This window comes from Miscanthus floridulus, chromosome 5, assembly GCF_019320115.1.
Source record: "Miscanthus floridulus cultivar M001 chromosome 5, ASM1932011v1, whole genome shotgun sequence".
NCBI classification, from domain to species: domain Eukaryota; kingdom Viridiplantae; phylum Streptophyta; class Magnoliopsida; order Poales; family Poaceae; genus Miscanthus; species Miscanthus floridulus.
Window position 1 is genome coordinate 27508749 of NC_089584.1, and position 10408 is coordinate 27519156.

The following is a 10408-nucleotide window of genomic DNA, read 5'->3' on the forward strand; positions in this document are numbered from 1 at the left end:
ATGTTGAACACACCATGCTATGCATCAACACACTATCAAAAGAATTGGTACTGCTTGTTCTTATTCATTGCCATATAAATGTATTTGTTGGGCTGTTTTTTTCTTCTGATTTTACATTCATCAAACTGCTATTTGTGATGCTTCAATAACCATAAACGTTACCTGTGTCCTAGCCCTGTCTCGAAGGCTGACTCCCCCTTTGCTGTTCTCCTCTTTCACCCACTGAACTAAGTTAATAACCCTGAATCATCGGAATGAGGAAAAAGAGACCCATGCCAGCAACTGTGAATCCCAGAAAAGTTTCCCTGCTTGTTTTGTACGCGATATAAAGCCATGAAGAGTACAACTATTGCATATAAAAGCAATGTAATAAATTACATTATTTACATATATCGGTGATGCCTGCTTTTGTTAAGTTTTAGATGTGTCTCCGGCTTGCAAGGCTGTATGGTAGTTTTGCTTACTGCAAAAAATAGCAGTTAGTGCAAGCCTATTTTAATCAGCATGAGAATGATATTATGTTTCTTTCTTTAATCTGAGATTAATTGTTTCATAAATGAGAAATAGTTCTTGCATATATTCTTCAAAACCATGACATGGTGGCGTTGATCCAATGAGTTCTCCCTGTCCACAGATTGAAAAAAAACCCAGTGTTTTTCACTAACATTATGCTTCTTTTTAAGTGTCCTCGACATGTATTTGATTGATTAAAAATAGCAATTTGACCACATCACCACAAGCCTGTACTTGTTACAACTGTTAGATAATGAACAGTGGATTTGCCAAGTCCATCTTAGTGACAGGTAGAAAACTGCTCATGGCTACTCTTAGTAACTTTATCTTGCCTTTTATGATAGACAAAGCAATAGCTCAAAAAATAGTTTTGATTATGCAAAATTTATCTTTGGCTGAACTAACTATCAGCTTCAACTAACTACCATCAATGTCTCTGTTAGTTAGAAACGCCTTGGTGAAATTAGCAGTTTACTAGAAGCATAATTGGAACGCTGCATCTGATAGAACAAAGTACTACAGTACAAGTTGGAACTGAAAAATATGATTTGATTTTTTAGGTGGAAGGCGCTAGATGTAACGTGATTATTTTGTGTCAGCAAGCAGATCAAACATTTTGTAAGATGGAGATGAAACATCGATGGATGCTAGTTGCTTTGGATGATATAGCATTTTGTAAAGAATTGCTTGGGGATGGATGCTAGTTGCTTTGGATGATGTAACATTTTGTAAGAACTCCTTGGGCATGTTAGCTGTGAGGTGTGCAAGTCAGACTTGTGTGTTGTGAAGAATACTGTAATTTGGTGTCTCATGTTACTGTGAGGTGTGCAACCCAGCATGACTATTACATGTACCAATTGGCATGAATGAAATCTAAGCTATGTCATTGTGACTCGATTTTGTGTCTCATGTTGAATGTGACCTTGTATGTTTCATGTCTAAAAGAATACTGTAATTTGGTTAATGTGAGATTAATAATGTATTTTTGTGTCATGTGATCTATGCGTTGGATTGTTGGTTGGTATAAATCCCTTTAGCCTTGAACTGTTGGACGGTAAAACTACTATATGCCATCAGCCTGTTGGTCGGTACTGCTTCAGCATTTCGTCAGACTATCGGTCGCTAAAAGTATGTCGGTCGCTATAACCCTATCCCGACGCCACTTTCAGCGGCAGCAGTTAAGTGTCAGCATAGATCTATACCGATAGATAGTGCGTCGCTGTATCCACCTATAGCGACCAATGGTGCATCGCCATTGTGGGGCTGTGGTGTAGTGTTAGTGAATAATGACCTAGCCAATTGTGTGCCTAGTGATTTTAGTACCTAGAATTGTTGGATAGGTGGCTTGCAAGCCTTGTTGAGCTAAAGCAAGTTTGCATTTCGCTATTTGTTATACTAATCATATTGCTCTAGTGATCTTGTAGATTTTTAAATAGGCTATTCACCCCGCTCTAGCTATAATAGGACCTTTCACTTTTCTCGTGTCCTCTGTTTGAGGTAAATCAGTGTGTGGGCGCGCGAGCATGTGCGATTGTGTGTGTGTGTGTGTGTCTCTGTGTGTGTTTGCGTGTGTGTGCGTGTGCATGTGTGTGAATTATAGTATATTGTTTAATTATATGAACTTGATTGCCAAATTAACCGTTAAACTGTATGCATTTATATTGTGATCTTTTTGTTATGGCTACTTATTACCGCATATGCATGTGTTCGTTGTCACGTCTACACACCTCTGCGTCTATCACATAGGAATCAAACAAATTCTGCGGTGCTGGCTGAACCTTATATTCACTTCCTATCAGTAATAGCTTGCAACATGATTTTCTCGCTCCCCTGCTCCACCTTGACCCCCCAACAACCCCACCTCCGATCCATGTACTCCAAATCTAATGCATTGGCGCCATATGAGGTAGGTTGTCCTCCTCCAGATTTAAGCATGCCGGGGCTAGGGATTTCGTGGTTAGGGACTACATATAAAGTGAACTTCAGGGAGGCCGGTTCATCAGTAGATTAAGAGGCGGTGTGAGAGGGGGGGGGTTGAGATTTGAAGTAGTTTGTGTTGGTGTCGGAAGGGGCTAGCAATGGTTTGCCACTCGAGTCGTGTGGAATCGGGTGTGGTAGATAGCGGCGAGTGGTGAGCGGCCTCCTTGGTTAATGGATTGGAGGGCGGTGTAAAGGGACTTTGGTGGGCAGTGGCGGAGGCCTCCGGCAACATGAAATTAATGCCAAAGTATTTCTAATAATATTATTTTTATCATAATCATTCCTTTTTTGTTGTAAGGTGTGCGGCTGTGTGTTATAGGTACATCCTTCTTGGAAACGCCAATTGTTGGGGGTTCCGCCGTTTCATTTGTTTGTCCTAGTCGGTCTCTATTTTGTTTCCATTCGAAGAGATGTTGCAGCCAATGCCCATGAAGCTGCAGGCACCAACAATGACCGCGGCCACTGGAATTGCACCCTGTCAATCCATAAGGTGCCACCCATTGCCCTCCCATATCATAAATTTAACATGCATCAGAGAAGGTATTGTGCTAATGGAAATTGGGGCAAATGGGAATTTCAATACCAAGGCACTTTGATGCTGTCCAATTGCACATGAAGATGAGATATTTCAGAGTCATGTAAAAAGATAATTGATTGAATATCTGCATGTGACATAATTTTGTATCTTTTTAGAACTATCATATAATGTTTTTACCTCTTCTGAAACTCAATGCCCTGTGCAACCGTGTCCATACTTGAATAATTCAGTGTGATAGTGATAAAAATAAAGGGATAGCTTCTCACAAGAAGTCAGGCCTCTTTAATTCTGTTATCCAAACTCATCAATCTAAAATAGAGCTTCCAGAACACTTGAAAGAAATTGTTGATGTAGTTTAGGAACAACTTCTCATAGGTGAGTTCTGGAAGCTGAAGAAGATCACATGAAACCCAAGTGTTATGAATTCTGACTTCTCATAGGTGATATGAATTCTGAATTCTTTCACAAAATTGTGAATGTAGAGAAAGAAAGAAATATATCCTATTTTTCTAGGATAATGAAAATGTAACTGAGGGAGAAGAGAACAACATTGTTCATGCCAATGAATATTATAAAAACTTATTTGGGCCAGCACCTGGAAACATATTTTCAACTAAACAATCACTTTGAGAGACAAATGAAGTGGTAAATTCTCAGGATAATGAGATAAAAGATGCTCTGTTAGAAATGGAAACCAGCAAAGCTGCAGAACCTGATGCTATTCCTATAGAGTTTTATCAGTCTTGCTGGAATATAGTTAAAGCTAAATGGCAGTAGAATTAACTATGTGATCATTACCCTGCTTCCTAAAACAAAAGATGCTTGTATTGTAAGATTCATCAGTTCAGGCCTTCTTTATGTTTGTTGAATTTCTTATACAAGTTGATTACGAAAACTCTGACACTTTGAATAGAGAAGGTAGCTGACATGCTTATTCATAGAACTTAGTTTACTTTTATGAAAAACAGAAATATCAGGAATGAAATCCTTGCTTTATAGATGAAACTAAGAGAAGTAACTCTCCTGAGCTCATTTTGAAGCTAGAATTTTAAAAAGCATATGATAGGGTCAATTGGGCCTTTCTTTTTGAGGTGCTTAAGATGAGGGTATTCTCCAATAGATGGTGCTCTTGGATAGAACGGTGTTACACCCTAGGTGTTAAGCACCTATTAAAACTTGATCATGTTCATCATCATGCATAAACATCAAGCATTGTGACCTTTATGCATTTCATGTTTCAAGTATGCAATATATGCTCATGCACCAACAAAATGCAGAATTTAAACATCAAGAAAGTTTTTTATTTATTCAAAAAAAGAAAGAATCTCTTTAATAACAAAAAATCCACTAGTACAACGAAACTTTGTACTGGCGCCTGACAGTCCTAGAAGCATTTTCACTAGCATTTCAGGCAACCGCCAGTATGAAAGGCCAGTGAAAATCACAAACTTTATAGGCATATTCTTGAGATGCGCTAGTGTTAATCCATTTACGCTGGCGGTTTGCTTGAGGCAACTAGCAGTGTAAAATGTATTTACACTGGTGGTTTGTTTAAGCCAACTGCTGGTGTAAACTCTTTTACAGAGGCGGTTGCTTTAAGCAAACCACCAGTGTAAATTCTTTTGCACAAGCGGATTGTGTAAATCAGCCACCTCTGGAAATTGGTTTCCAGAGGCGGTTTATTAGCATAACCGCCAATAAATTATTTTAACAATTTATAATTTCCCACCGGTTAATCGTTTTTAAAAATTCAATTGAACCCAAATATACATACATCACACGCAATAATATTTTTTCTCAAATACTCAGGAGAGCTGCGTATCATTGCATTAAGAGAGGAAAAAACGGACCATACAAGCAATTATATTTGCATGACAAAAACAATATTTACTTCATTCTACCATAGTCATCAACCCAAGTATATACATCAAAGTTTTCAACTCATAAGTTCCATGAATTCTCTAATAATCATCTTTGTTTAGTTCTAGCATGGCAATATCTACAAGATCTCGGTACTGTGGCTTAGCTAATCAGATGTATCATCATGATATTGCCCCTCAAAGTGAATTATATCTTTCAGGATGAACCGGGACATGTCCTCGCAAATGTTCATGAGTTCTTTATTTTCGAGGCGATTATCCGTTGGACGACACTTGTATACCTGAAAAAATTAAGTCGTCATATATTTACAAGGGACCAATGCATTTGCATCACTAATGACAACTTCACATATGACTATTATTACTTACTTCCTTAGGGTTCATGGTGCATCGCTCGTTTTCTCTAAGAAACTCGCACATGTAGTACCCACACAGTAGACCTTTCCAATTGGTTGCTGGTGGCACTATATAAGAATTTACAAATGGCTATATAGTTGCTACGTATACATATATACTAGACACATATGATATTTATTTAAAATTCACTGGATACTTGAGCCGTATGGACATCTTTTTTCCTTTTTGTTTTAAATCGTATTTTCTACCTTTGAACTTATACCACGTGTATATGCCCTGCAAAGCTCGAATAAAATCACCAAGTCATTTCCAAACTCTTCAAAAATATTTTGCTAGTACCTCTCGTATGCATCATTCTGTCTACGTAACCAGATTTGTATGTGAAGAGCTTTCTTCCATAGAGAGCCCATATATATGTGGATTCTGTCTATAGTGGCCAAACACGAAATCAAGAAACGGTGGAGAGCTCAGGCTTCCACAAACACGAGCCGCACCTTGGATAGCTCAAGCTTCCGCGCGCGCATGCCGATTTTATAGCCACGAGCAGCAGCGGTAGGTGAGAGGAGCGGTGGAGATTTGGTGGTACTCTCTCCGTCTCATTGAGTTTGTCACTCGGGAACCGGGATTATGAGGAGGACACGGTTTTCAAATGACAAACTTAATGGGACGGAGGGAGTAGGTGAGAGCAACAGTCGAGAACTCGAGATTTTCAGTGGATGCTACATGCGGTTCATTAAGCGATGAACCGCCAGCGTAAAATAAATACATTGACGGTTCTCTTAAACCAACCGCTAGTGTATGGCTGCTGGCGGTTGTGTAACGAAAACTGCCAGTGTAAAGCCATTTACACTGATGGTTCTTAGCCTGGGCTCACAGTTTTTACACCAGCGACGATTTCTCTCTCTTTTTTGCGAGGATAGTGGTGCCTTCTCTTTATGAACCGCCATTGAGAAATTGTTTCAGTACTAGTGATCATTGATGTAAACACACAACTCTTATATTTCACGTGTTTATTAGAAATAAGAAATACAATAATCAATTTATTCAAAATGAGACTGCCTTGTGTGTGGTCACAAGAATTACTAAAAAAAAAGGTAATTAATACAATAGCATTTCTCCAATGCAAATGCCATAACCAACCGTAGCGTGGATCTTCTTTTCAGATATAAATATATAATGCCCATCTTCTGCAAACTTCCTCGAATATAAGCATACTAATACTGTATTTCACTTCCTGTATTTTCTTATTATTCCTTCTTGTGTATGCACTTTGGAAGATCTGACGGCGGCGGGGGCAGAGTGTCTTCCGGCGTGGCTCCGTTGGCCACCTCGAACACCGTGGCCATGCCCATGGCGATGTGGAACTCGAAGTGGCAATGCATGAACCACGCCCCCGGGTTGTCGGCGATGAACCGGACGACCGCCCATCCAATCCTCGGCACCTGCACCGTGTTCTTGAGCAGCGGGTCCACCAGGTTGTAGGTCCTCACGTGCTTGGCCGGGTCGTAGTTTCCATGGCCCTGCGCGAGCACGAAGAAGTCGTGGCCGTGGAGGTGCATCGGGTTGGAGTCGCTCTGCATCGTGGCCGTGCTCTGGAACACCACCTCGACCGTGGCGTTGTGCTTGAACCGCCGCACCGTCGTGGCCTTCCGCGTGGCCTCGAGCTTCTCCAGCGGCTTGCCGGGGCCGACCGGGATCAGCGCCGGGTCGGTGAAGTTGAACACGCTCGGCGGCCTGGTCGGCAGCTCCTGCACCGCCATGTCGTTGCCGCCGTACTGCCGCGCCTCGAGCAGCGACATCTTCTCCGGGAGGCGGAAGGAGACGTTGTTCATGTAGGCCACCTCGATGGCCTCGTTGCTGCCTCCCCTCTTGCAGGACGGCTTGTCCTCTCGGCAGATGGTGCCCTTGCCGAGCGTGATGAAGAGGTGCTCGTCGACGCGGCCCCGGAGCTGCGGCAGCAGCGGGTGGGTGGGGAGGCCGGACAGGTTGCCGTGGAAGTAGAACGTCGTCATCGTGTCGTGCTGGTCGGGCATCTCTGGCATCTGGGGCGGCTGGTCTCTGCACCTGTCCGCGTCGGCGCGGGGGATGTCCGTGTACTGCACTATGCCTCTGGACACGAACACCGGGATCTGGGGGTCCGGGAGCGGCGGCTGGTTGGCCACGGTGGCCATGTAGTAGCGGCAGGGCGGCGCGTCGGCGACCATGAGGACGTCGAACGTCTCGCCGGGCGCGATGGCGACCACGTCGGTGGTGTACGGCGTGATGTAGTTGGCGTCGGCGCCGACCACCGTGAACTTGTGGCCGGCGACCTTGAAGTAGTACTCGGAGAAGAGCGCCCCGTTCACTAGCCGGAGCAGGTACGTCTTGCCATGCTCCACGTTCAGAACGAAGTTGTCTTCTACGACGCCTGCAGCAGAACAAGGCATGCATACGTATATTATGTCTGTCAAATTAATTTTCATAAGGACTTGTTGGACTGCGAAAGTATATATGTTTATAAATTATATACCGGAGCAGTTGTACTGATCACCAAGTTTTCCATTGATGGTGGCTCCAGCGGGGTTATCACTGAAATCGCCCCCATTGGAAAAGTTCCTGTCCACTTTCATCAAATCTCTCTGCCACCATTCACCTGCATGCAAGCAAGCAAGGTCGATCAAACAAGCAATTAATCTAAGCTAGAGACATCTGGAGATATATATGGATGTATTGGGGACTTGATGATGATGCATGCATCTAGGCAGAGACGTACTCCCTGTGTCCCTTTTCAACTATCGTTCCACTTCCCGAGTAGTGAAATATACTTAACTTTGACCAAATATATATAAAAAATATTAATATTTATATTACATAATTAGTATCATTCAATAGATTGTTTAATCTATTTCGATAATAAATTAATTTAGAGATATAAATGTTGTTAATATTTTTCTATAAACCTAGTTAAACTTGGATCAACACGCATACTATAACGACAAATAGAAAGAGACAGAGAGAGTATGTAGGTTAATCATTTACGTACTTATGATGATAGGAACATCCATGTGAGGCTGATTCTTGAACGGGTAGGAGCCGGACTTTGGGCGGATGATGATGATGCCGTGCAGGGTTGCCCGGAGGATGGAGACGTGAGAGTGCCACCACAGCGTACCCACCTGCCCGTCCACCTTGAAGCGGTGGGTGAACGTCGAGTTTGGCTGGATTGGGCACTGTGTTACCATTCCGGCGCCATCCGCCCAGCACGTTAGTCTCTGCTTTACGCCATGCCTGTATCATCATCATAAGAGGAGGATATGCTTGGTTAATTAGATTAGAATGAAGCACATCATATCAGTCCATAGAAAGATGATTATGGGTAATTTGACTAGTATAGTCTCTGCTGTTGTCGTTGACAGCGGAAGCATTGGATTTCTATCTACCTATGGGCTCTATAGATGGATGGCGAAACTGAGGACTTCCAGAGACGCCTCATCGTCTACTGGTGGAATGTCGCTGTACCCAAAGAGTTTGAGAAACCAAAATGACTCCTGGCGGCTCGTGGCTTGGCATACCGGAGATACGCCATCCGCTTGGCCACCAAGGCTAAGTGATTCATTCCACCAATGGTGGTCGAGTGTTGCCGTAATCCCCACACGCCAAAGCGCGAAATAGAAGCCTCACCATTCTGCCTAGCTTGCTGCTGGGAAATCTGAAAGGAACGGATAGGAAGGCGCGAGCACTTTTTACCACAGGAGGCCCCGACAATTTCTTTGGTCTCATCACTCCAACATCAAGGAGGCGGCTTAGCTCGAATCCTAGTGTATTGTACAGTGATTCTAAGTTTCTTTTCTCTCTTTACGTAGTTTTCTCTAAGATAGGCAGATCACTTATCTATTTGCTCCGAAAATAAAAGAAACTACTTGTATGCAATAGGGATTTGTAGCTAAGCTGTGCGTTAGCAAAACCGAATTCTGAAGTACTAGTACTCTTATTATTGATGTTACCTGAAATCAGTTTTTTTTTCGCGGAGTTACCTGAAATCAGTTGTTTTACCATTCCAAATTGATGATACACGAAGTAACGTTACAATAATTTTTTAGAGGAGGTTACATTAATATTGGGGATATATATATACACGTACCAGTGAATTGTTATTTCAAAGGGTGACTCGTTGACGAGGTGTACAATCACTGTGTCCCCTTCCGTAGCCTCTACCGGTGGTCCTGGAAACTGGCCGTTGACCACGGTGGCCAGCGTATCATTGCAGAGGTGTCGCATATACACTTGCTTTACCTGTAATTAAGCAGTGGACCGGGTCATGATCTTTTCAGGCAAAAAAACAAATCAGCTATCAGGCTTTCAGTTGAAAAGATGCGCACAACTCTTTTTATGGAACCATGGTAAAGTACTTGATTGGATCTGTATCAACGCCAAGAAGTACAGTGGATAACTACTATATAGCATATGTTCTTGGACAAAAAAAAAAACAAGCATCTTTTTTCAAAATTTTATTCAGGAGTTGAAAAATGAAAAACATATCTCGGTTGCCCGAGCAGAAGGCGTGCATTTCTACTCACAACAAAGGTGTGCTCGACCACCGCGGCTTGGCTGCCTGCAGCTCCGAGCAGGGCCACGGCGGCGTAGAAGAAAAGGAGGGCTGCTGCGATTGGAAGCATCTTGCTCATCTTGCTGCTTTTCAATTGGTAGGAGTAGTGTTAGTTTCCTCTATGGCTGCTGGGTAACCATATGTCTTCTCCAGCGTGCTTATGCCAAGCTTTTGCTTTAACTCACCAAAACCCCAAGGCCTTATATAGACGCAACGTAAGTAGGTGGACTACGCCTGGTTTAATTACTACTAACACATAGACTCGTGTAAGAGAAGACTTCAAGAAGGAAAAGATTAGTCAGAGGACAGAGGCCAAATTAGATTCGGTCAGAAGCTGCATCATGCATGCTCTCGAAAGAAAATATTGATATTATCTGTTGCGTTGACCTCCAGGCTCTAGCTACCACTATCCGACTCAATATATTTTTTTTAATAATACAAAGTCTCGTTTAACACGTCCACAAAACATCTTCAGCTTCATGCTATATTACATGGAGGAGTCGGCACCAGTAAAACAAAAAAATAGTAGCTTTACTGGATCCTGATTCATTTTAA

The 10408-nt window shown here is 42.5% G+C and overlaps 1 protein-coding gene across 1 annotated transcript; it reads right to left on the bottom strand.

Moving 5' to 3' along the window:
• Positions 1-6263: 6263 nt before the first annotated feature.
• On the bottom strand, positions 6264-9990 carry LOC136451845 (laccase-20-like). The gene is made up of 5 exons (XM_066452529.1): positions 9825-9990; positions 9389-9540; positions 8291-8535; positions 7778-7900; positions 6264-7675 (listed from the first exon to the last, which is right to left on the bottom strand). The coding sequence occupies exons 1-5, from the start codon at positions 9930-9932 to the stop codon at positions 6516-6518; spliced, it is 1788 nt and encodes a 595-aa protein (XP_066308626.1). The 5' UTR covers positions 9933-9990; the 3' UTR covers positions 6264-6515.
• Positions 9991-10408: the final 418 nt, after the last annotated feature.

What these genes read in the sequence shown, in the direction of transcription:
- LOC136451845 (XM_066452529.1), bottom strand. Translation starts at nt 9,932, where the DNA reads ATGAGCAAGATGCTTCCAATCGCAGCAGCCCTCCTTTTCTTCTACGCC. An exon ending in TGGTCGAGCACACCTTTGTT is followed by an intron (nt 9,541 to 9,824) that starts GTGAGTAGAAAT and finishes GCTTAATTACAG; the next exon opens with GTAAAGCAAGTGTATATGCG. An exon ending in TGATCAGTACAACTGCTCCG is followed by an intron (nt 7,676 to 7,777) that starts GTATATAATTTA and finishes GTTCTGCTGCAG; the next exon opens with GCGTCGTAGAAGACAACTTC.